The 26,819-nt window shown below is 32.5% G+C and overlaps 2 protein-coding genes across 6 annotated transcripts; one reads left to right on the top strand and one right to left on the bottom strand.

The window, feature by feature from the left end:
- The first annotated feature begins 1,844 nt into the window (after positions 1 to 1,844).
- LOC105133829 (far upstream element-binding protein 2-like) lies at positions 1,845 to 8,391 on the top strand. 3 transcript variants are annotated; one of them, XM_011037957.1, is made up of 8 exons: positions 1,845 to 1,966; positions 2,044 to 2,293; positions 2,631 to 2,956; positions 3,609 to 3,794; positions 3,878 to 3,982; positions 4,060 to 4,131; positions 4,217 to 4,333; positions 6,922 to 8,391. In XM_011037957.1, exons 2-8 carry the CDS (start codon positions 2,077 to 2,079, stop codon positions 8,173 to 8,175), a joined length of 2,277 nt encoding a protein of 758 aa, XP_011036259.1. In that variant the 5' UTR covers positions 1,845 to 1,966; positions 2,044 to 2,076; the 3' UTR covers positions 8,176 to 8,391. The 3 variants fall into 3 exon arrangements, with proteins under 3 accessions (XP_011036259.1, XP_011036258.1, XP_011036260.1); XM_011037958.1 differs by having other exon boundaries at positions 1,848 to 1,931; XM_011037956.1 differs by having other exon boundaries at positions 1,845 to 2,293.
- Positions 8,392 to 10,175: 1,784 nt separating this feature from the next.
- On the bottom strand, positions 10,176 to 17,581 carry PFI (tubulin folding cofactor E / Pfifferling (PFI)). 3 transcript variants are annotated; one of them, XM_011037952.1, is made up of 16 exons: positions 17,099 to 17,581; positions 16,594 to 16,764; positions 16,272 to 16,318; positions 14,993 to 15,139; positions 14,834 to 14,908; positions 14,055 to 14,164; positions 13,804 to 13,946; positions 13,657 to 13,718; positions 12,424 to 12,531; positions 12,288 to 12,322; positions 12,053 to 12,115; positions 11,816 to 11,907; positions 11,654 to 11,730; positions 11,495 to 11,572; positions 10,652 to 10,815; positions 10,176 to 10,502 (listed from the first exon to the last, which is right to left on the bottom strand). In XM_011037952.1, the coding sequence occupies exons 1-15, from the start codon at positions 17,403 to 17,405 to the stop codon at positions 10,717 to 10,719; spliced, it is 1,614 nt and encodes a 537-aa protein (XP_011036254.1). In that variant the 5' UTR covers positions 17,406 to 17,581; the 3' UTR covers positions 10,176 to 10,502; positions 10,652 to 10,716. The 3 variants fall into 3 exon arrangements, with proteins under 3 accessions (XP_011036254.1, XP_011036255.1, XP_011036256.1); XM_011037953.1 differs by having other exon boundaries at positions 10,176 to 10,487; XM_011037954.1 differs by lacking the exons at positions 10,176 to 10,502; positions 10,652 to 10,815 and adding an exon at positions 10,828 to 11,190.
- Positions 17,582 to 26,819: the final 9,238 nt, after the last annotated feature.

Genomic DNA, 26,819 nt, shown 5'->3' with positions numbered 1-26,819 from the left:
CATGTTTTAGTATCATTAAAATTAAAATATTTAGTAGAAACAATGAAAGTTTATATCATTAGTATCATTTTTATTTTATTTTTTGAAAAGGAAATTGTTAGTGGATTTTAATGGTTATCGAATTAAGCTAAAATATAATGCTTCAAAAAAAATATTATTACAAAGAAAATTAAAACTTTTATTGTATTATCATGCAGCAGAAACAATCTACTGTGGATTGTAATAATTGAGCCATAATAATATCAATAAAAAATTATTACTTCAATTATATCATTTTGTTTTAAGCTAGTATTGTTCTTCTTGAGTTTGGTAATATTATCATACTTCCTTTTTTCTTTTTGGGATATGGATGAGTTCATTGATATTTCTTATATTTTTTTTACTTTGTTACATATTATCTTTTACAGAAAGAGATGAGACTAGTTTCCAAGTAGTATTATTATTATTGTTATTTAAAAAATAGTTTTAATTTAAAAGATAAAATTAAAAATTATTATTACTATTATTATTATTATTATTATTATTATTATTATTATTATTATTATTATCTTTAGCTTCTTCACATTCTCTCTTTAAAACCTTACTTTCTTTTCTTTAATCTCTCTTAATCAATTCTAAAATATGATTTTTCTTAAAGATGATTTAGAAATTGACATAATCTAGTAAGGTTTTTTTTTTTTCCTCACAAATTTCTCTCTTCCTTTTCTTCCCCAAATGGTCAGATATATATATATATAACTATTGACTTGTTTAATTCCCATTGTATTCATAATTCTAAACCTTTTATGTTTTTCAGATAATATTTTTCAAATTTCAACTCTTATTTATACTAGATTTAACATAGGTGATATTAAGATTCATTAAATTTTGTTCTATAATATTTATTTTCTAGTATATTACTTTCATTTAGTTTTTATTTGCGTTTCTATAATTTTTATTTTTCTGTTATTTTTTATAGTTTTATTTTTAGCTTAACCCACAAGCATTTTATTTCAAATTACTATAATTTATTTTCATCATCATAATGTAAATATTCAATTTACTTGTTTATAATACCATTTATTTTGCAATCTTTATGAATTCACCCTACATATTGGTTTTTGACGGCCTTATCTTCCACTTGGTATGTATTTTTTCGCTACATGACATGAAAATACATGAAAATAGAAATATTAGCAATCTATATAAAAACTCCTACAAGTACAAAGACTTATACATGCAAGCAGACACGAGAAAAAACAAAAAATAAAATAAAATAAGATCAAGTCTTGATCTAAAAAGAAATACTAGATAAACACAAGAAAAATATCAAATTTAGTAAAAACAATATTATATTAGGGATTGTTGAATGAAAAACAAAAGAAGAAGAAGAAGAAAAGTCAACATAAATGGATCTGTAAAAAAAATAATTAAAAATAAAAATAAAAGTAGAAAAAGATGAGGTACATATGTTGTATTTACTTTTTTAATATACAATAATTCTTATCATATTTAATTTCAATTAATTTCAACTTCAACTATAATTAATTTCTCCAAACAAACTGGGACAAAGTACAGCCTTTTTTAATTTGTTTATATTTGATGCTGTGTATGTTTTTTTAAATTTTTTTATTACTTGAATAAAAATAAAATTAATTTTTTATAATAGTGATTTGATGATGTAAAAAATAAAAAAATTATTTTAATATATTTTTAATTAAAAAACATTTTAAAACTACTAATACAACTAAAAAGGAAAGCCCAAGACCCAATGCAAAACACGAGCCCATAAACATCGAAACCCTCAAAAACCAATGGATCTCTCTCTTCCTTCACGCAGATATTTACCTATCCACCACTCTGTTTTTATATAAAAAGCCTTAGGCTTAAACCCTCTCTTCACCACTTGATGATAGCTATCCTCTACGCGCAACCTCACCACACTCTATCCCGTAAACAGTGACCATATCCGATCACTCAGATTATTCTACTACTAACTTCTCTGATCTAATTAATTCTTTTTTCTTCAAATCTTCATTTTCTGATCTTAATTCTTACCGACAGTTGTTTCAAATCTTCTTGCAACCTACTGAGGTAATGGCGGCGGAGGAGGTTGTGGCACCTGCTGTGATTCCAGTGGCGTCGGATCACAAGAGAAAGCTGGGAGATTTAGAGCCGGAAGTTCTTGAACAAGCTGAGCCAAGTCCGGTCGACGAACAGGATCCAGAAGTGACGGAGAAGGCTGATGACGTGGAGGATGGTGGTTCGCCTGAGACTAAACGGCTAAGGATTGATGAAAAAACCGATGGGTTAGGTAATTGAAGTTTTTGTTTTTAGGGTTCGGTTTTTCTGTTTATGAATATGCATTTATTCTTCAAAATTATTCAGTCATTTCTTATTTATTTTATTTTTATGATTTTATTTGGAAATGAATTATATTATTCTTGTTTTTTTTTTTGTGTCGATAAAGTAATTTCTTAAGAAAAAGAAATATTGTATCAAGAAAATAAAAATGTAATTTTGGTTGGTGCGATTTTTTTTCCTATCAATAATGAGTTTTGTTTAAATCTTGATTTTTTTTATTTTGTTGAAAATGCTATAAAAAAATGAGTGGGGGTGGGTTCTAATGGGTTTGTTTTTATTGGTAATAGCCAGCGAAAATGGTTTCAAAGGAGACGAGTCAGGTGAACGTGCAAGGGAAGAAACTGAAGAGCAGAGTGTTGAGAATGAGCAAGAGAAGGATGGTAATGTTGAGCCTCCATCTGAGGAGGTACTGGAAACAACTGATAAAGAAGAAACAAATGCAGTCATTCCGGAGACTGATAATACCGACCAACCTACTGTTGATGGTTCCAAGGATGAGGATGCTGAGAAGCAGTCTTTAGAGGATGCTGAGAAACCATCTTTAGAGGATGCTGAGGAACATCTATCTGAGGATCAAACAACATCGCGCAAAATGGAGGTTCCGAATGACAAGGTGTGCTAACCAAGCCTTTTCTTGTAATAGTGTAATGATATCTGGTCAAGTTTGTTCAGGTAACATGCTGTGGAATTGGTAATGATATGTGAGTGAATGGAATTATTATTATTATTATTTTTTATGATAATGCAGTCATTGTTTCTAAAGAACAGGAGATGTTTACCTATCTGTAGAAGGTAGGGAAGGACCATTGTAGAAAGTGCAAAAAAGTTATTTCTGCTACAATGAATTGTGATAAAATAGTATGGTGATTCATTGGTAAAACCATAGTCACCCAGAGTGGCCAAACTTCAACGTATCACATGAAATCCAACAAAATTCCTCCATTAGCTGAATAAGCCTCAGGCTTATTTAGGTTGACATACAGTAAACCTTCATAAATGAGTGGGTTTGGGCATAGTTTAATTGCTCATTAGCGCTATCTCTAACTTAAGAGAGTGGAATGATAATTCTAGCACATCATTTGTTCATGCTGCTTAAGTTGGGGCAATTGGATATGATACTGTCCCATTTTATTAAACTGTTTATGAGCGTGATATGTAGGTGATACAGTTGCTTTGTTTTTGTTTCCCTTTATATATTTTTGAGTTCTCTCTCAAAGGTTATTCTGAAACAAAGGTTTAAGATATGTATGTAAATGCTGGGGCAGGTTGGGGTTCTAATTGGTAAGGGTGGAGATACTATACGTTACCTGCAGTATAATTCTGGAGCAAAAATTCAAATCACAAGGGATTCTGAAGCTAATCCACAATCCACAACAAGGCCAGTAGAATTAATAGGGACTTTAAGCAGTATAAGAAATGCTGAGAAGCTCATCAATGCAGTCATTGCAGAGGTACTGAATTGACTTAACTTGGCATTGTTTTCAACAATTACATGCTGTTTTATTATTCTCTTACTTTGGATATCATGTTGCAGGCTGATGCTGGGGGTTCCCCATCTCTTGTAGCTATGGGCCTTGCTAGTAGTGCACAAACTGCTGGAGCAGGAGATCAGCTGGAGATTCCAGTTCCCAATGAGAAGGTTAGTTTATGATTTTTGTTGGATGCATATCTTGTTAGCTGTGTTTTTGAACCATGCTGATGTAAGCATGTTTCCAGGTTGGTCTAATTATAGGACGGGGTGGGGAAACCATCAAAGGTCTTCAAGCCAAATCTGGGGCTCGCATTCAGGTAGTTGATAGTACTGGCCTTGACCTTTACATCATCCCCATAAAAAATCAATATGACTGGTCCTTACAACCTTGTTTTTCTTCAGTTGATACCTCAACACCTTCCAGAAGGGGATGGATCTAAAGAAAGAACAGTACGTGTAACTGGAGATAAGAGGCAAGTTGAGATGGCCAGAGAAATGATAATGGATGTCATGAATCAGGTTTGTTTTCACATTAACTTTTTCTCCCATGTAGAATATGCTACGAGTTCTCTGTAATTTTGGTTGCTTCACGAGGACTGTTATGTTGGCATCTTTTTCTGAATTGTTGTGTTGATTCGATTAAATTAAGAGCATTTGATTGGTCTACATCTAATTTTGTATCAGAACCTTTTTGATGGTTGAGCTTCAGATCTGTATCATTGCATGCACCAAATACTGTTTTCCTTGGTTCCTTGAGGCATCAATTCATGGCTGGGATCTCATGAGCTGATTTTATGAATCCATTTCAGTAGTGTAACCTAATACTAATTTAGGATTTGTTCTATCTTGAAATATTCCGTGTAGGCACTGTGTCAACAATGGGTCTAAATGTTTGCACTCCGATCTGTTGCTGTCTAATTGCCTAATATGCTTTCTCTCTTAGTAACTTGCCAATTTGATTTATTAATAGTTACCTTGTTTTTGTGGATTATTTTACTGTACCTGGGCTGCCTTGTCCCTGATTTGATTTTTGAAGGTTCAATGTCTACCTAGATTTGTTGCCCATGCAAATATATGGAAGACATTATAGTCATGAATAATCATTTGACAGCATCCTGTCCAAGAAAAAAAAATTATAGAATATAATTTTTATACCATACTGTTCCTTTATATAGAGAGATGTTTATGCAGCATTTGTTTAGGAGATTGAGTTTTGGGCTGATTCAAGTTCATCTTTTATTTGATTATGCATGAATTAGTATTGGAGCTGAGGATTGTATGTTTTGCTTTTTCCAAAGCCAGATGCAATTGCAGTCATGATTTCTTTTGTTTGTTTGTTCGAGTCACTATTCAACCATGTCAAGAAGAACTGTTCTATAGTTTTCTATGAGAGCCAGAGCTTTAATTACATGACAGAATAGAGTTTGTGGTATTGATGAATGATCCATTCCAAGGTCACTTGAATGCTCTTAGGAAGATGTATATTCCATCCAAGATGTCGGTTGCCATGATTTATTTGTGTTCAAGGTGCCGATTTCGAATTGGTTGACTTTAAAATGCAGATTTGGCTTTTTCCTTTCCCATGGGTTCAGCATTGCTTTTGTGGTGTAGCAATAGACAGCCACTATTCACTGTCATCCACTGAAGAGAGATATCAGGCATTAAATTTCGCAATTGCAGGATGGTAATAGTTGGTAAGATTGCTTTGAGATTTCGAAGTTACACAATAATAATTACATAACCTTACCACTCATCAGTACCCCATGTTCTATGCATGAGACACATGTTGGAAGAAAGTATAATGCCCGGTGATGTCCTTGTATGTGAAGTTTTTATTGCAACGACACTTATCAATCCACATCTGCTTCTGTGCTGAAACATTTGAGGAATATTTTATATGTTTTATGATTTTCCATAAGCTGCATTGGAGTGGCTACAAAAGCATTTTCAGCTAGTAAAGATCACTGGGAATATGCCTTGTATTTTCAACTATCTAATCTACTGATATTACCTCACATGATTTGATCGTTTAGTGGTATCTCTAGGTTTTTAGGATCTGCATGGGTTCTGATAATATACATTGAATTGTTATTCCTAGTGTATATGATGTCTGAGTGCATGTCTTGATCATCATGAGCGTGTACAATAGAACTTTATACAATTTCATCTCAACCATGCAATTTTTGCACCAGTTTTGCTGACTACACAAGCTTCTCATTTTGTAATCGGATTTTGTTTTTGCAAGTTGCGGGTTTCATTTTCATTTTCAACTGTAAACTACTAGCATCTAAATCTCTATCCACAGTAACTTCCAAACAAACCATGCCATTTTGTCATTCTTAGTCTTTTCTTCAATAGAATATATTTGAATATATACATTCTCATGTAATCATATAATATGTCTGGAATTCATGTCAATCTGCGGTAAAAGGGTATCTGAAATGATTTAATTCAAGGGAATGTAAGAAGCTGCAATGCATGGAAGGAGGTGGTCCATTGACTGCCCAGTTTATCTATTAAAAAATTTCTTTTATTTGTTTTGTTAGATGGAAATGTCCTTTAGTGGTAGAAAAGAAATGTTAATTGGAATATGTTTGCACCCATACATATTCAGAAACTCACACAAAATTGGTACATGTGACATTGTATAATGTTTCATGGTTCTCATTGTGCCTTCTTCTCCAGCTTGGACTTCATTCACTCAATGACCCTTGAATTCTATAAATTCAGCATGTTCTCTGCACTTATTCACATCTATATTACCATGTTTCCTTTTTATGGTGATGCTTTGCTTTGTTTATGTTACTAGCTACTGGGTTATTCAATTTGAATTGAATTGACTTCAAGAAAAAAAGGAATTGAAGCATGATTCTCCCTGCTTTTATTTTTAATTCCCCTATATTTTACATAGTTTATTTTTTGTTCTGTCAAACTTGCATGCCTTTTAATATTCTCATGAATTGTGACTTTGTCTTTGTGGTGTTTTGCTCTCAAAAGTTGATGTGGTTTTCTCCGTAAAGACTCAAAAGCCTTCTCTTTAGTCTTTTTCTCGTGTAATTGAAGTTGGTTCTGTTCACTAATTTCTTATTTGTCATTTGCTTTGATAGACTGTGAGGCCATCAAATCTCTCTAGCAGCTTTAACCAGCAGCAGTCCTATCGACCCCGTGGACCCACAGGCCCAGCTCACTGGGGTCCTCGTGGTCCTCATTCAAACCAGAAAATGCCATATGATTATCAGCATCGGGGTCCGTATCCATCCCAAGGCTCACAGTATCCTCCAGCTTATGGTGATTATCCTCAACATATGGCCCCAAGAGGTAATTACAGTTCTGGTTGGGAGCAAAGACCTGCTAATGTGCAGGGCCCTCACACACACACCGGCGGCTATGATTACTATAGTCAAGGAGGTCATGTATCCGATCACCCAGTTTCTGGCCCAATGCCTGCTCCCATTCCTGGGCCTGCTTCTCGTCATTCCCCTGCCCCTGTTATGGGTGGACCTCCATCCCAGGTAAATTACAGCTATGGACAGTCCCATGGTCCAGATTATGGGCACCAAGCTCCCTATTCCCAGGCAGCCCCTTCTCACCAGAGCTACGGGCATGGATATGATGAACCGAAGTATCCTTATGGGTATGGAAGTTCACAGCCAGTGTATTCACAGGCTGGCAACCAACCAGGCTATGGTGCACAGCAGCAATATGGCAAGCAGCCATCATTTGGAATGCCATCACAGGGACCAACTCCCCAGTCATATGGTCCTCCTAGGCCTGGTCAACCAGGAGATATGTCTTATCAAGGTCCTATGCAATCAAGTCAACCATATGGTTCAAATGCACCACCACCACTGCAACAACAGTATCCATACGCATCTAGTGGGCCCATGCAGCAACCCTATCCTCCTTATGGGTCCGGATCAGGTTCCAATGGGTATAATCAGGCACAAACTGCATCTGGCCCAGGCTATCCTCAGCAAGGTGGCCAGCCTGTTCCTACATCTGGACAGCCTGGTGGACAAGCAGCAGCTGGCTATGCGCAAGGTCCTGCTGGGGGCTATGGGTCATATCCATCTGCACAACAAGGTTATTCTGAGCAGCAAGCTGCAAACAATGCAGGTTATGGCTATCAAGGGTCTCAAGATCCTGCTTATGGTAGTGCCCCTGCATATGGTGCACCAGCCAGCCAGCAGGGTTATGCTCAACCAGCACCAACTCAACCAAGCTATGATCAGTCAGTCCCACAATCTGCTGGTTATGGAGCCGCTCCGGCAACTGCACCAGTTGGTTATGGGAAAACAGTCTCTCCACAGCCTGGCTATCCTCAATATGACTCAACCCAGATGTATGCTGCGCCACGCTGAAAGTGATATTTTGTAGCTTCCTTGTAGGTGGATTTGCGTTGGTGACGTGCTGGGCATTTGCGATTACTGTTCTAGATTGTCCGTTAGATTTAGCTTTTGGACATTTAGGTCAATTTCTGTTTCTGATAGTAGAATGAACTTCTAAGCCTCCGCTCATCTTAGTTTGTAACAAGATGGTGCTACTATTTAATGCAGCTCAAGTTCAAATTTCTGGGTAACCTGTTTGGTGCTCTTTCCCTTGTTCTAAATCAATGCATGCGTTTTGAAACCAATCATAAGCACAGCGGGAGACGTTGCTGCTGCTAGGAGAAACCAATCAACAAAGAAGCTTCAAATATATGTTAGCAATGTGCAGAAATTCCTCATTTTGGGGGCAGGAAGTGAATGTTCATAAGCTCTCTTATACCTCCGGGCTCTGACTGGGTGTTCAAGGCAGGAAGGTTCGGTTTCTTTTCTGCGTTTCGAACAGTTGGGAGGATGCATTTCCTGAATAAACACGTAAGAATTACAGATTGGAGGTGACAAGCCTCTATGTATGGTTCACATGGTTCCCATACCGAGCCTCTAGTCTGAGAGATTTAGCTAATATTTTACTTCAAATTTCTTGTCCAATAGTAGCTTCTCATTGTGTTTTTTCTCAAGATCTAATTGTCTTCAAATCCGTTTATAACCTGCTTCTAGTAATAAAAACTAGTGATTGCATGTCTTGTCATGCCAATATTTTTCTAACAAGAAATTGTCCTGGCCGCAAAGAATGTTTTGATATTATCAATAAACACTATATATATATATATATATTATAGATTGATTTAGTCTTCATGACTTAATCTGCTAAATTTATAATTTGGAATAATGAAATCGACTCGAATGATAGAATCTATTGAGTTTAATATTTTTTAAAATTATTTTTTATTTAATTATATAATTAAAATAAAAACATTTGTAAAATAAGATACCAATCAAATGTTGCAACATTTATTTAAGACTACAATAATCCTATAAAAAATAAATAAAAAATCATGAAATTGATCAAAATAAACTTAATATTAAAAAAATAAAAAAATAAAAAACAAAACTTTACTAAAACACAATGTTAAAGAATAAAATAAAATAAACAATAATAATTAAGCACCAACTAAAAATTGTGACATTTATTTATAAGATTACAATAACCTCATAAAAAATAAATCAAAATAAATTATCAATATCAATTAAAAATCAATTAAATATTAACAGATAAAATAAAATAAATAAAAACAAAATATTAAAAGATTAAAAAATAAAATTAAAGAAAATCTTCTCCCAAAATAAAAAATCCAGAGCTCACAATCCCAAATAGCCCATCATGCTTGGACCTTTTGTAAAAAGCTAGTAATGCGGGCCTAAGACAAACTCACATGTCTAAACTTTATTTATTTATTTGTTTTCAGTGTATGCTTTCTGCTGCCTTTGAACACCATAATAATGGTTTTTAAGGTTGAAAATTCAACTTTTAATCTATTTTTACTTAAAAACACCATACAAACCACCCTAAATTATCTACTTTTAATTTTGCATTTTTACCATAATTTTAAATCTAATTAGACAATGGAACATCAATGAAAGGAATAAAAAAGTTTGAAAATGTGGAAAAAAAGATAATAAGATCTTAATGTCTTTAAATTCTTTTATAAATTCTTAGTAATAAAAATAGCAAGCACATTAAGAGGATAAAATGAGAGATTTGAAAGAGAGAGAACATGGAAAATATTTGCTACGTTGAGATATTCATCGTTGGCGATTGATTGATTGGTGAATGGATATTTTATTATTATTATTATTATTGCAATACAAGGATGAGTTAAATTAGTTTCAGGTACTAATTTATATTTATTTCTTATTCTTCAAGTTCAAGTACTCTATCTATCATGTATGACAGAATTTTTTCGTAGTCTTGCCATCCCAGCAATCTAATCTTTCTTGAATCTTCCCTCGGCTTATTTTGTGTTTTGCTATGACCAGACTTTCGAACATTCTAAGAGCAGAAATGATCATTGCTAGTTCTGGGAAAATAGATTCAAACACATTCTCAAAATTGTGCAGATAGAAGAAACGAGAACATTATGAGAAGAAAGACAACACAACGTTTTACAGGGTTCGTCCTCAAGCCTACCTTCACAGGTGATGACAGAGCAAAGAATTCACCACCTAAGACGGCCCAAGTAACCCTAGCCGTCTCCATCATTGGTTTTTCAGCAAAGGAAATTTGAACAAACTGTGAAGTCAAGCTTTGAAGCTTTCTTGACGTCTCAATACAAACAATCCCAGCAGATTTGAAGTGTAAACACCTATGAGGGAAAATTCAATTGTAAAGTGCATAATCAAAAGCAAGAGACAAAAGAAACTTCTCTAGGCAAAAACCAATATATGTATAGCAGGTCAGGATCAGAAGACTAAGCAAAATTGAAGCATTTTGTAGAACAAAGTTTAGTAGTACCTTGTATACCTTGACCTTCGAAACATTAAACCAGTGGACTGTTATGAACTCCTTTTCGAATTGTACTAACTCTCTTCGTCCACAAGAACAGTTGATTCGTTGCCAATTCCAACATCCATCAAAGTTGCCATCTCATCAACAAGCAATATCGGCAGAGGGGAACCCTGCTTTTTTTTTTTTGTCAATTAGTACTTGACGTTTTTATTTCTCAAAGCTAGTGGAAAGTTCAAAGGAAAAAAAGAACTACAAAGAAGAATATTTATTGCCTTCTCTTTTTCGGAAAAAACATTTCCATTGGTTCTCCAAACTGAAAGTAGGGTCTAGACTCACGACATTGTTTGAGACATTATGCTCCCACTTCTATTTTCTTATAACAGCTTTTTAGAAAGAGAATAATTGGCTTTCTTCCTCCCTCAAAATTTGAAGGCATGGTATCTCAAGAATATGGTGGGGGGCAAAAAGTAACAAGTAACCGAGCAAAAGCAGATTTTCTATATTTTCTATGTTCTCCTTTCCCTCTTGGTTCCTTCATTTTTTCCCTGATAAGAAAAATGTTTAAAGGGACAGAGGGAGTGCAACCCAAGGAAAAGGAAAGAAGCTCACACAAAAGGTGCATCTTTCTTCTTTATAAATGCAATAAATCCTTGTCAATCTTCTCCAGAAGACATGGAAACAGGGTAAGATTGAAAAATACAATCTATAAGCCTCTTAAAGGTTGAGAACTTGTGATAAAGAATGACCAAATACAATGAGAATCTAAGCTACTCTACTCAATGACCAATATTCCAAGGGTATCATCATGAACAGAGATTGTGATCAAGAACAAGGAGTGTAGAGACAAACCTCTTCTTGGAGAAACAATTTTGGCCTAATGGACCCAAGCTTGAAAAACGTTTCACAAAGAATCTTTAGCTTCCCAATCTAAAATGATTTACGTACTTCAATTAGTCTTACAATATCTACTCAAACAAGTTACTTCATATAAAAGGATAAGAACATCACCGTGGTAGCAGCTGGCAGTTTCTTTGTTAGTGGAGGTTTCTCGCCAATAGATGGACCCACAGATTTAAGGGTGACAGCTGCAGTTTTATTATATCATTTAAACATGTATACAGTCAGTGCATTCCATAAAACTATTGGAAGAGAAAATGTAAGGATACATACACAGGAGTCCAGAAGCCATCTTCTGAGGGCCTGTTGTTCCAGCCGATGACCTTTCATCTTCAATGCCATGATAATTCTTCAACTCAACAAACCTATAATCAAGTTGAGGCTGATTATCAGCAGGAAGTAAGGTGTTGCTGAAATAATAACCATCATGTCCATTGAGAAGTTTAGCAGTTGCATATTAGATGAACTGACAACATCTATTTGGATGAAAGCTTACAGAACTAAGACTACCTGGGATGCTGTTTGATTTCATCTGGATTTCCATGCAACTTTGACATAACTAAGCGGACATACCTGCAACAAATATTCAGAACAAATAAGAAAACCTTAGTAGAAGATGAAAAACTAAGAATTGAAATCATCAACAAGCAAGAAAAGGCCAGAATGGTAAGACAATTTGCTACGTAAAAGCACCACACAATTCTTATTAAAGGAAAATAACACATTGGTGCACAGGAGAATATACCGGATCTCAGACTCCTTCCTTTCACGAGTGCTTACCTGAAAGGCATGGTGGATGATACTATGTCAGATACTACGTCAGACCCACAACAACCTCAACAAGAAAACAAAAATGGTTACATAGTCCTCTGGAGTTTTACCTCACTTCCATTCAAGATTTCAACTTTTGCTAATCGTGCAACCAAAACAAATCTTGGGATACCACCTCTTCCAGGATCAGCAATTGGGTTTTCAGAAAGCCTGATGTCCTGTAACGTAAACAAGACATATGAGAGCAAAGGCTAATTATCACCATAGAATACTTTTTCTATGTTGCCATTCCTGAAAAAATTCGTGCCTACTTTGCCAAGGAAAAACCGTCACAACAAGAAACTGCCCTTTGCTTTTAAAAATCCAAGAGTAGAAAGTACCACTAGTTTTTTTTTTAAAAATAAAATAAAATAGAAATGAAATCATCATCATTTTGTTAATCAAGAAGTAATTGCAAGTTGGGAGTACAAAAAATGGGCACGACCAGGAAACATGAGGAGGAGGGAGAAACATGCTCGCCTATACATTGGTCCTGCATTCTATCAACTTGTTCTCTTAGATAGAACTATCCACTTTGCCAAACCAAAAATGGATAAAAGGGAGGGAGAATTTCCAAATTTTTCTCCACAACTTGGAAATATCATAACAATGCATACACCAAAAGAAAACATATCAAATGGGCCTGGTTGAAGGAAAACCAACTTATATCTACCTAGCTTCATCCTTATATGAAGGCTGGTATTTGAGGCAAGAACTAAAGAAGGAAGGGAAGGATGAATTTCAGTTGCACTGTTACTTATAGTGCTAAAACATGTTAGCAAAGAGCTACAAATTATCGAATCCTTCGAGCATGCAGAAAGTAGCCAGAATAACAAGTGATATTTCTATGAATCATCTGTTTTAGGAGCTACCAGACTGAATTCAAAAAACATAGCAGTACTGTGTTATATGCTTCCTAATCTGATATAGAGCAGATAATAAAGATTCACATCATCCAGAACTAAATAAAATTTTGCAAAGTATTCTATAAATTAGCATTGTTGGACTAAAGTTCTGCGCTGTAAAACCATCACTTACCCAAATAAGATAATATCATCAAACTGTAGGTGATAAAGGTGTGCCTCCGTGGATGTTTAATATTGCCTTCAAGTTTAAGACATTTATATGAAATAGGGATGGGTACTTTTTTGTAGGAGGTAACAACATTTAATATACTTTTTTGGAACCTACTAGCTCTACATGAACATTACCAATACACATGTAGCTCATCAATAGCAGTACTATGTTACATGTTTCCTAATCTGGTATACAGCAAATAATAAAGATTCACATCATAGTCTTACAATCAATTTAGGAAATGAGTTCAATGAGTCCACAGAAGCCAGATCATCAATGTTGTTACCTCCTGAAGCAAAAAATGAGTAAGATCAGAAAATTTTGCACAATAGATAAAGGAAGCTTCATAGCATCAAAAAGTTTTAACAAGTTACCTAGAAGAAGGCAACGTAAATTTTGAAAAGGTATACAGCTTTGATCATGAGATTCATCACCACCAACCAATTTGTCTATTGTATCATGATCAGGATTAAAGATATGGTTCAAATTGTTCTTGTTTAAATGAAGTTCCTCCAAACTGCACACAAACCATGTTGTAACTTGTGGCCATAATCAAGTCCTTTGGCAATCCCAAATTGAAAATCATATGCTAAAATTGCAGATGGACTAACATAACCTTTCTCACCTTCTTAATTGAGAAAGCTTTACAATTTCATTCCATTCAGCTATACAATTCTCTTCCAAATTCAGTAGCCGCAAAGAATCAAATCCATGAACAATGGATGAAGATGCTGTCTAGAAAATGGAAAATCAAACGTAAACATGATGTTGCAAAATCAGTGATTAGAGGTTTCTAGTGTATAAAAGAGCTTCACAGCTTGTTATAATTTTGAAGGTACATATAAGTCTTGTTAATCTGCTAATCTAAACAATTCTCTAGATGTAACTTTTAGTCATTAGTACAAAGAATTAGAAGGATACCATGTTAAGTCTCTCCAAAGATGGTTGCTCTCTTTTTCTTCACTCTTGCAACAAAGAATGAGGCTAACAGGGTTCTACATCTGAGAACAGCGGTAGAAATGACCTGGTGGGAGTGACCGATAGTGATATGGGGTGAGACTTATAGGATGTCCTTCAGGAAGTTCTTGGGCTTGATTGGTCAGTTTATCATTGCATGTATCAATTATGTCCTTATTTCATTCTAATGGGAATTAATAGGGGCAGTTTCTGAACATGGATGATCAGACAAATTAAAAGGTAGAGTATGAGTGAGCAAACTCCTGTCAAAGACAAGCTTGATTGAATTCTTATGTTGGTTAATAAAATAGCAGTCTTATATGAACCCAAAGTTGAAACGTATTATCCATCCGCTTAAGAAACAAAGCAGGATATTCAACAAACCCATCGTTGAAACATATTATCCATCCGCTTAAGAAACAAAGTAGGATATTCAACAAATACTACCTTTATTGCATTTATGCCATTTCCCATCAGATGCAGCTCCTCAATTACTGGCAATAAATCTTTAAGCACTTCAATCTGCAACAACAAAATTACACTTAGCTTGAGAGTTTTTCTTAAATTCATATATGGGGAAAAAATTGAACAAAAAAACTGATTCACCTGTGTCCAATTTATGCCAGTGTTGTTTAAAACTAAAATGTGGATGTTTTTTAGCAGTGGTAGACCAACAATCTCATGGGACATTGAGTTGCTAGACAAATTGAGTGCTGCAAGAGAAGGTAATTGTTCACATATGATGCCAACATCCTGCAAGGATTAATCCATACAAGAGATGAAGGTTATTCAGCAAACAGCTTCACAAGTATTGAACAGCCATGCAGAAAAAGGATCCAGCAAACACATAGAAATTCCTAACACTAGGTCAATCCTAGAGTTGGAAAAAATATAAATCAAAATCATCATTCAATTCAGAAGTCAAATTTTCAAACTAAATATAATAAAAGAATTATGTTTTAGAGCACTTCCAAATGAAGTGGAATATTTAGCTATTAAAGACTCAATAATGAAGAGTCAAGTTCTTCAAACGGTTTATTTTTCCATCACATACAGTAGAAATGGTTTCTCTTCCAGTCTTCCCCCATCCTTGATTGTAGCACCCTTGAAGTCAAAAATGCTGTTCTTCCTTTTGTTGCCTTTTCTCTCCTGCTTTGCAAGCTGTCTCTTCACTCTTCTGCAGGTTTATCCCCTTAGTTTGCTTAGTTTTGTCTCCGAGTCTAGTATCTTGATGTGGTCCATTAGTTTGGTAGTGGCTTGTTTTGCTTCCTGTTTACAGTTTCAGTTTTTTTGTTTCCAGTTTCCATTTCATTTTGTATGATTATGTTCTCTTGTCCACTGTAATTTCCTTTCTCCTTAGTTGCTTGGTTTTTGCTTCCAAAGTGTTTAACAACCTTCCTTCAACTTATTAAATGAAAAAATACAGTATGAATGGTTTATCGTTATTGATTTTTAGTTTCTGATTGTTTGCAATGCATACTACATGCAAACTCAAATAACCTAAGCAATTCAGAGAATAAAATTAATATCTTAACCATAAAAGAAAAACTAATAGATATCACAGAAGTGAGGATATTCAGTTACAAGCAAATATACTGTCATGTGAGAAAATAAGTATGATAATAAGATGATTTTAATTCTATTTTTTAATCAATAATTGTGACCTGAATCTTGGATAGAAACCAAAGTATTACACATATACAGATGGCATCTAAAATTACTTATTAGCACAATCTATAACTAGCTCAAAAGACATTAGCAGCAAATTCGATTAGCACAATCTAAAATTCAAAAAGCAGAAAGTAGTACAGGAAATGCAAGTTTCTGGATTTAAAATCTCTCCTGTAGAAAAAGAAGGTAGCATCAGATAGGATGCAAAATATACCTTCCATTCTGAAAGTAAATTTCCAGTCAAGTCCAGTTCCTTTAGATCTGGAAGAGAACCATTAAAAAAGTATAAGATGTAACATAAACAATTGCATTATTAAACATTCTACTGAATTATGACTTAAAAACCCCACCCAAATATGATGCATTGGGAATTTGAAAGCAGTTCTTACATTCAACATTTTTACATAAAGTGGTTGCTCTCTGGACTTGGATGAGGCCAAGACTTTTAGCATTCACTAAAAAATGACACCTAAGCTAGTAATGGATAAATAAAAAATCATAAAGGCAGTAACTGGGAAACGGAGAAACCAACTTACTTGGCAGTATATTTCTGATTTCATTAGGGGATCCCGGATTGCTAACACCCAAATAAGAAAGGGAAGCACCAGTCAATTCTTCTAATCTACTTAGCTTATCTTGAATCTTCTCTTTACCAACAAGTTCTACAGATACTCTTTTGTTACTAGCTGAGAGCACATACATTTCATCTGCACACAAATGCAAACTTTAGTATCCATTAGCATTCTTTTCTTTATCAAACACACAAAACACTTACCCTCTTTATCCAAGTACAAAAAGATTCTAACTTTAGAATCCATCGACATTTTTTGTCAAGCAAAACGACAACTTTCAAAACTGAAAACGACACAAAACTGGGGTATTACATAAAAAGAACACATACCCTCTTCTTGTAAGTGAAAAGAATTCAAACTTCAATATCCGTTCTCATTCTTTGCTAAGCAAGACTACAATACCCAAAACTTAAAACGAAACTAAAAGTGATAATTACATAAAGAAAAACCCAAGAAGAAGCAGACATACCCTCATCTTCTTGAGTTGGTTGGTCTCTGTATCTGATATAGAGAGCTTCTATAAACGAAATGCCCGCAGTCAAATTCTGGGCCCGAACGAATGACCCAGAAAGTTGAGACCTTGCTTCGAAGTAACGGACTCCATTCAATGACCCGTCGTGTTTGGCTTCTCCATTGTCCCAATCGACACCGACCCATGTGCCAGGATGGCCTTCCACGGGTCCTATGTACTTGACGGTACCGATTCGGCGTGGATCATTGGTTGAATGGACTCGCTGGTCAAGTTTGAAGGTGCTCGAATCAGAGGAGCTTTGCATTCCTCTTTCGGTGTGAGTGCCTAACTACCGTTTGCTTCGCAGTTCGCACGGCAGCATCTACTATTGCAGCGAGCTTATTAAGGAGTCATTTGATATCTTTGCCAGTTTCTTTTTGTGTTTTTGTTTTCCATTTTTCAGAAAACCCAAAAAACTGAAACTTGGGCGGCCCGTGCTGGTGAAATTAAAAACTTAAAAGAATATGATGCGTCCAATTAAAAGGATAGCAAAAATTACTGATTGAGTTTTACAAATCGGTTAGTGAAATTTTATATTATTATTAATTTTAAAATTTATAAAATTAATTGACACATTCATACTAATCAAAACAAAAAATAACAGAAAGCCATGAATATAGTATTTTTTTTTTTATGTTGTAGCTTTTTTGAATTTTTTTTTATATAAATAATCATAATTATAAATTAAAAAATTAATACATATATTTAATTAAATAAAAAAATATACATGTAATTAAAATAATTATAAAATATTATTTATAAAAAATTAAATTTAATCAACTAAATCTGTAATTTAAATTATAAAATTAATTAGATTTTTTTATTTAATTATAAATAATAAAAATATACATTCTTAAACTTGAGAACCAATTAAATATTATAGTATTTGTTTGAGTTTGTGATAAAGCTATGAATATGAAACAAAACAAATTATTTTATCTAATTAAAAATTAATAAAATCTAAAAAAATTACCAAGAAAAATTGATCTAATTGAAAAAATTCCAAACAATGAAAATAAAAAAATAATATAAAAAAAGCCTAGAAACACAAGCTTCATTGGCCTAGTGTGCTTGGGCTTTAAAAAAACACTAGCACATGGACATAAGCAACCTAGGCAAGCTCAATTTTTTTATTTTTTTATATGTTTAATTTGAATATATGTTTAATTTGAAAAAAGAATCAATAAGCATTACATTACTTTCTCTATCTAGATTTTAATAACTCTCATTGCTAAAAAGTTACACAAAGTGTGTTTCATGTTCAAAAAATATATTTTAACCTTTTTTTTAATCTTAAAACACTTAAAAAAAATCAAAGAAACCTAAATAAATTTGTTTATGTCTTCAAACAATCTAAAAAATGATCAAAAAAACAAAACAAAAAAACATGAAACCCAAAAACTTCCTATTATTATATTTATTTTTTAAGATAATTTGAAGATAAAAGAACAATTTAATAGAACTTATAAACATAAAAATTAATCATTTTAATAGCTAAGATCATTGTTAACAGTTGTTTTATTTCTTTAACACCAGAATTCAATGATTTTTTATCTCTCATCTCAAACCAAAACAACCAAAAAATAAGAGAAATAAAATTTTGAACTAAAAGTAAAATTTGAAAATATATATATATATATATATATATATATATATATATATATATTAAAGAGTTGTAAAATTGGTATGTTACAAACTAATAAGATCATAATTAACTTTTTAGTCAATTTTGAAAAGACTATTTAGCTCCTCTATGTTTTTATAGTTGTCTCCTATCTTTTAATTTTAATTTTTTCTCTTTCTTAATGATTAGTACTTAAAAGTGTATTTTTATCAAGGTTTTATATCATTATTTTACACTTGAAGTATTAATAATTCCTTAACTAAAGTGTGTTTTATACTAACATATTTAATAATATAAGATACCTTTAATTTATGGTAAATATTCATTTTAAATGCATGCCTATCACATAAATTAAAGAATTGACTGATGAGTTTAAGAACTAAAATTAAAAGGACAAAGAAATGACCAAATTTGGAAAAGAGATGTTGATGCAGTTCAAACCAGAATACTATTCGGTAATTGAGTCATATATAAAGCTGTAAATCTCAGATTTAGGTCTACGTTATATAGATGAAAAGGTAAGACAGCCTATAATTTTTATATGAGCCTAAAATTTAAAAAGGTCATTTTCAAGTCCAAATTGTAGCAACAACAAATATCCGAATTTATCCTATAGTCCGCGTACTATTCAGTATTTAGCTTATATCTGGAGTTCTAAAAGTCCAAATGACCTCCATTTTTTTTTTCTGGAAAACTGAGACAATTTCCTACAATTTTCATGTTTTCAAGTAGTTCAATTCTGACATTATCAATGATGTTTTGGGCACACAAGAGAAGATAAAGATTGTCATCAAGTCAAGAGTTGGCTACCTACTCATCAATTAGTCATCAAATCAATAGTTCCTAATTTTGGCCTATAAAAAAAGCCATTTGCCATGCATTTAGGCAACTTGGTTTCCAGATCAAGATCATACTTTTGCTTTCTCTCTTTGTATTTTTGTAATGCATAAGTTTTATTTTTATTAATATCTTGTTTATGCCTTTCATTTCATTTCCTTTACTTAATTAGCTTTTATATTATTTATGTTCTTATTTTATTTATTTATTTTTTCTTCTTTTATTATGTTTAGTTAAGTTTATTATGTGAAGGTGAAAATGTTATACTAATGGTGTAAGAATAAGTATAATATAAACTTAACATGGACTTTAATATTTGATACTAACGTGTTTTATATTTGTTATTTTGTTCACTTTTTAATACTTTACTTATTAAATGACTAATCTAGATTTATGTTGTATAACACTTGGTACAACAAATACTTGGCACTTTTATAGCCCATACTATATGGTATAATAGACACATGAGCTATGAAAGGAACTTGATTTGTTGTTAACATAAGTTATAATCATGAATGTCTGATGAGATTTACAAGTATTAGCATTAATCGAATAAGATAATTAATATAATCATGTTAACAATTTATAATCTGAATGAAACCTTCTTTGTGTGTGGTTTCTAATTGAATAATAAGAGTTTATACTATATTTGTTTGGCATGCTATTAGTAGATCCTTTAACCTTGATATTTGTTGTTGTTATTATTTAATCATTACATTAATCTTCCATCTCAAAGTTCTCATCAACCTTCTTCTTTACTATTACTACTAGTATTGTTATTGTTGTTGTTGTTGTTATCTATAATTTATACAATTAACCTCCCTGTGGTTCAATCCCGGTCTTGCCGGGTTATTTATTACTTCGACACTCTTGCATTTGGAAAAAGACATCAATCTTTTAGTCGTATTACTTAACAAAATAGAAACAAATTGGTCTTTAATTTGGCTATAAAAAGGATGTTATCAACCAAAAAAATTGATGACCAAAATAAAAAAAAATTATTATGTATGTCTATAATGAAATGTGAGAGAGTAAATAATGGCACGATGAATAGTATTTTTCCATACCTTTTAGATTTTCTTATAATATTAAATGGACTAGAAATAAGAATTTAAACATTTTTATATTAAAAAATAATTAATAACTTTTAAAATTATAAATATAAAATACTTTTAAAAGAGGGTAATGTGAATAATATGCTATAAGCATTTTCTATTAGAATAAATCTCATTACCATAATAAAATTGAGGGAAAGTTACCATAATAGTTAGGTTATTTTTTTACTTTGCATTTATTGTTTTAAAAATTACATTTTTCATCCTAAACTTTATAAGTTCATCCCCCTCGAATCTAATATCTTAACTATACCCTTATCTGATGAAAAAAAATCAATAAAAAGGATCAAATTATTCACAAGGTTTTTATTATATTCCAATTAATGACTAAAAAGGTCTTATATTTAATCTTGGAACTCTCCCATCAAATAATAATAATAATAATAATAAAAACCCCACCATTATAACCATTTTTTTCCTTTTTTTTCCTCTTAAACTTTATATATTTTTTATATAACCTTTTCAACATTGTATCTATCATTCTTTATTAGGAAAGTGATATATCCTGTCTGACTAGAAAGTATGGTAATGATCAAGAAAATATAGATATATTCTTTTTAAGATTGACCAATTAGTTAACTCCACTGTAGGTTTTGAGTATCTAAACTCTTTGGATTTTAATAATGGATATCACCAAATCCCCATGCTCCTAGATAATGAGGAAGAAAAAAAGCTTTTATAGCTAAATAGAAAATATTTTGTTATAAAGTTATGCCCTTCAAGCTTAATAATGTATGGGCCACTTACCAACGGATAATAAATAAAATATTCAATAAACAACTTGGAAAGATTATAGAAGGATATGTTAATGACATGTTGGTGAAAAGCATGACCTTTGAGCAATATATTTTGGGAATAGAAGATGTCATGTCTTATCTATGTTTGGCCATTATCAGATGAAATTTAATCCTTCCAAATGTTTCTTTACCATTAAATGAGAAAAGTTTTTGGGTTTCCTAGTAAGTTACAAGGGAATCAAGCCTAGCATAGAAAAGATTTAAGTCATTCTAGACATGGCTCCTTTTTGGTCAATAAAAAAAGTTCAGTGGCTTATAGAGAGACTGACTACCCTCAATTAGTTCATATCTCACTCAAGGAAGCATAATCTACTATTCTTCAAAACATTGAGTAACATTTCTAATTTTGAGTGGACTCCAAATTATTAAAAGGTTTTTGAAGATATCTAAATTTCATTGATAAGTGCTCATTCAAAGATCCAATATATGCTAACAAGTCCCTACTTGTAATAATTACTTTCCTTGTTATATCAGAAGCTCTAATAAAACACTCTCTAATAATCTTCACATAAAAAATATTTTTTTTATAGATCTTCTAATTTTAATAGAAGTGGAACTGGGATAATACTTGTAAGTCCTGAAGAAAAAGTATTTGAACACATGGTTCATTTTAAGTTCCCAACCATGAATTACATGTTAAAGTATAAAGCTTTTCTAATAGGATTAAGCCTTACAGAGGCTTTAAATGCATACCCTCTCCAAATCTATAGCAAGTCTTAGTTAATAGTTGGTCAATACCAAGAAATAAATGAGGCCAAAGAACCAACCATACAACAATATTTTTAAAAGGTTGAACCTTATTTCTCAAAGCAAGTTAAAGGTAAGAGTATTTCAATTACTTGTACTTCAAGGAAAGATAACCACCAACATATCTCCTATCTAGGTTAGCAAGTTTCAATTATGTAGATCTGTAAGTAGATGTTTATGTTGAAGTTTTGGAAAAATTAAATATGGATGAAGAGCTTATGGTTGCTCCTATTAATATTAAAAATGATTGAAGAACCCCTATCTAGCATTACCTTCTTATTATGGGGCTACCTTCAAATTAAAATGTTTGAGACTGACCTCAGTCTCCGTTTAACCTTATATAAAAATGATCATTATAGCCTTGTCATGACCTTTTGTTCAATATGTGGTAGACATACTAAATCCATTCCCTAAAGCCACAAACAAAAAATAATTCGTCATAATAGTTGATGTTTATTTTATAAAATAGGTAGAAGTAAAAGTCTTGACAAAGATTTCGAACAATATAGTAATTTTATTCTTTTGAAAAATATCATTTGTTAATTTAGGCTTCCTAAAGTATTAATAACTAATAATAGAACACAAATTAACAACCATAAGATGAGAGAGCATTGTCAAAGGCTTTGCATTGATCATAGGCTCTCTTTAGTATAACATCTTCAAACCAATAGTTAAGCTAAACTAACTATCAAAATTTTGTTTAATTGACTCAAGAAAAAAAATAAAAGAAGCTAAGTCAAAATACATAGAACTGCTAAATAAAATCTTGTGGGTTTACAAAATAACTTGGAAGACATTCACTGATGAAACTCTATTTCTCCTCACTTTATGGAACTAGGGTTATGATCTTAGCTGAAATTGAGTGTCCAAACTATAGGGTAATTCAATATACCTTATAAGGGAATGAACAAGACATTAGAGCCAATCTAGATTTCTTAGAAAAATTTATTCAAGTGATGCCTAAAGACCTCTCATTAACTTTTCAATTGATTGACTTGATCTTCTTAGTGCAATAACCTTATAATCTTCAAGAGATTAGTATAAGATTTCCTAGGGTAATAGCTCCATAACTCATAAAGGGATTGATTTAGGCTTTCCAAAACAATAACTTCATAACTCTCTAAGAGATGGTTATGAGATCTCTATAGAGAAATGACACCATGATTTTATAAGGGATTAACTGCCTTCATATAACAATAGCCCTATAATCTTTAAGGGATGGATATGATATCTTTCTAGGGCAATAGCCCCATAACTCTTTGAGGAAATGGTTTGAGGCCTCCATGATGCAATGGCACTAACCTTTAGATGATGTTTAAGGGCTTTTTACTAATTCGTCGAGGATGTGTTCACATATAACCATATTAAAGGAGCCAGATCTTCAGAAAAAAGGTATATATGTAACCTAGATTTTTTTTTTATTTTAGGCACATGGCAAGTCTTACAAAGGTTAAACATAGTTCAAATCTTACTAAAATTCGAAGGCAAGATTTTAAAGATTTTTCTAATTATAAGTGTTGGATTCATAGAACCAACTTAAAAGATTCCCCCCTGAATATTTTTATAGATATGGGTTTTTAAAGATTTTATTAGTATGGATGTTTAAATCATACAAATTTCCTAGAGGATTTCTTCCTAAATATTTTTCTAAATATAGGCATTAGACTGATCCAAACTAAACAAGTTTAGCAAATATTTCTCAATAAAAGCATGAAAATGAAATAACATTTTTCATAAAACTCTAGTATATTACAAAATGACAAACCTCATAAGACCGGGGTTGTTTTTAAGGCTAAAGAAAGTTGAGGGACTAAGGCTTATCCAGGCTAGACTCCTTAGTAAAGTATTCTCCATGTTGGACAATTGTAACCCTCGCAAGGAAGATATCTGTAAAGTAGGGCACAAGGACTGGATGGAAAGCAACATTAATGTCCATTTGCATTCCTCTTGACTATTTAAAAAAATACAAGTTAGACATGACAAATAATAACTTATTCTTAATTATCATAGTTAATGTTGTAAACCTTTAAAAAACTCATGGAACTCCTCATAAGAGTTCCTTAGAGCCTTCAACCGCACACAAAAGCTTTAAGCTTCTTCCCTAACAATAAGGAGCTTAACTCTCATACCATCTTGGGATGTCTTCCTCTCAATTACCCCTACTTCAGGGAGTCCACTTCATTATAAATACGAGAAAACTACTTTTCAGTGAAGCTTAGCTGAAGGATAATTCCTTACATATCTTCATTCAACATTGTATAAACTACCTTGAGGTTCCTCAGTTCAACCCAAGGTTGTCAATTCTATTTTGGTAAGTGTTTTGTTTTTTTAATTGAAATGGATTATTTCAGTTTCGGAGTGTTTCAGCGTGCCGTTTTGGGGTTATACTATTCATATATATATATATATTCAACAAACATAATTCAAATTCAAGATAAATTAATTATAAATTATGCAATACAAATACAATGCCAAATAAATATAATTTTAAAATTTAAAATATTTCTAAATAGTCAAGATTAAATAGCTCTCTAACTTAAAGTAGTTTAACTTAAACAAAATATCAAAATATTATGAAAGTAAAATGTTTTAACACAAATATTTTAAATATAAAGTTAGGTCAATATTATCAAGGCTAGTATAATATAAAGCATCTCTTATTTTACTCAAATTTCTACAAAGTATAAACATGAAAAAAACAACATGAATATAAACCATATATATTAGTGATAAATCTAATTTTAAAAAATTAATATCATTGTTAATAAAAATAGTAATAATAATTTTCAATATTATTATTAATATCATTGTTATTGAAAATAGTAATAAAAAAGAGCTTTTTATAATTGAGTGATTTAATTAATTAAATTGAACAAGATTTAATTTAATTTAATGGCTTTTCAAGAGCGGAACAGAACACGTGGAATGAAACCGGAACGTTCCGGGCGGAATTTAACCAAAAAATTCAGAGCAGATCGAGATTTAAAATGAGATAAAATTTGTTCCCTTTTGTTCCGTTTTTTGAATTGGTATGGAATGTTTCAGCCATTACAAACGAAACAAAACGGAATTGACAACCTTGGTTCAACCTCTACTGTAGCCTTTTCATCCCTTAGAATTTAAAAGGCAATCTAGTATGCTTTATGCTTAAAAATGACCTCCTTCACCTGTCTTTTTTCAATTATCCATTGCCTCTTAAAATTAGTGCACATCATGAAAGTTTATAAAAATGATTAATAGAAACAATAGTCATTAAACTAAAATAATAAGGTTAGAAATGAGAGTTTCTTACATTGAAGACTATTTATCAAGTCAGGGTTAAATGATGGTTATAACTCTTATCATACATCATTAGGATGTTTGAAGAAATGAGCAAAACCCTCTTTAAGTGCCTGACCACATCTAGGTCATTCTTTCTTAGGCTAGACCTCCCACTAATAACAACCTTCATGACTTACCTTTCTTCCCCAGTTAAATAGGGTGTTTGACGAAGCACAAGATTGGTAAAGACATCCTTAAACTCAAGTTGTCTAGCTTTCTAAAAAACACCCTGAATAAAGGTCTCAACAAATAAAGTCTTTACAATTAAAGTCGGGGGTGAGGGCGTTGGGATTGTCATGATAAAAGAGGCCTTTACAACTAGAGCTACAATGCTAAACTTTATAAGGATGGAGATCTTTTTTAAAAAAAAAACCAAACAGAAACACTCACAATCACTTTAGGAGGGGTCGATTAAAGTTGACCCCCAACTAGAAAGTAGTGGCTCCCCTTATTTCTACAGGAGTAGTGACTCTCTTTATCGTTTTCTTAGGAACAATGTCTTTGAGAATAGAAAACTCATCTATGTTGATGGGGTCGTGTTCTATCTATACTCTATTCCTAGCTCCATTTAAGTTAAAAAAAAATAAAGACCTTTTCCTCAATCTAGACAAGCTCTCCCCTACAGACCTTGCTGAAATTTCTTATTTTTTTCAGTTATTAACCCTATACAAAAACAAAGTTAGAAATGAGTACTTATATGCATAAAAACAAGTGATAAAAAGGTTGTGTACTTTGCAACAAAGCATGGTAATACCCTTTATCCATCTTATTGATGTTGTACTCAGTTGAGGTTGAGGCCAACCCAACACATGTTTTTTCCTCATCTGAGATCAGACAAGGCCTATTGTTCACCTCAAGAGAAGGTACTCTTTAATAATGAGCACAACCCTATATTTTTTGCAACCCATCCCATTATACCTCACTACCAGCCACTTTTCCTTTCACTTATTGACATATGCAAGCTTACCCTACAAGGTCCCCTTCATGGATTCATGAGCCTAAACAGGTATAAGTCTAATGAGCTCAAAACTTAATATTCTTGGTTCAATTACTCGTTAAGCCTAATCAGACATGGGTCTGGCAAGCTGTCAGACCTAACATTCTTCGGTTCAACTACGCGCTGAGTCTAAGTATGCATGGGTCTAACAAACTATCAAACCCAATATTCTTGGTTTCAACAACATATTGAGCCCAAGTACATATGGATTTAATGAGCTGCTAGACCTAACAACTTTGGG

The sequence above is a fragment of the Populus euphratica genome, unplaced genomic scaffold (genome assembly GCF_000495115.2).
Source record: "Populus euphratica unplaced genomic scaffold, PopEup_1.0 scaffold54.1, whole genome shotgun sequence".
Classification (NCBI taxonomy): Eukaryota; Viridiplantae; Streptophyta; class Magnoliopsida; order Malpighiales; family Salicaceae; genus Populus; species Populus euphratica.
Note: the sequence above shows the minus strand (reverse complement) of the source record. Positions and strands in the feature narration are given on the sequence as shown.

Bases quoted from the DNA above. Each gene is read 5' to 3' on its own strand.
- LOC105133829 (XM_011037957.1), top strand. From the start codon at position 2,077: ATGGCGGCGGAGGAGGTTGTGGCACCTGCTGTGATTCCAGTGGCGTCG. The intron at 2,957-3,608 runs GTGTGCTAACCA...ATGCTGGGGCAG, and splicing joins TGGAGGTTCCGAATGACAAG to GTTGGGGTTCTAATTGGTAA. The intron at 4,132-4,216 runs GTAGTTGATAGT...GTTTTTCTTCAG, and splicing joins AATCTGGGGCTCGCATTCAG to TTGATACCTCAACACCTTCC.
- PFI (XM_011037952.1), bottom strand. From the start codon at position 17,405: ATGCAAAGCTCCTCTGATTCGAGCACCTTCAAACTTGACCAGCGAGTC. The intron at 13,719-13,803 runs GTAACTTGTTAA...TTTTTGCTTCAG, and splicing joins TTTACGTTGCCTTCTTCTAG to GAGGTAACAACATTGATGAT. The intron at 11,731-11,815 runs GTATGTATCCTT...ATAAAACTGCAG, and splicing joins GATGGCTTCTGGACTCCTGT to CTGTCACCCTTAAATCTGTG.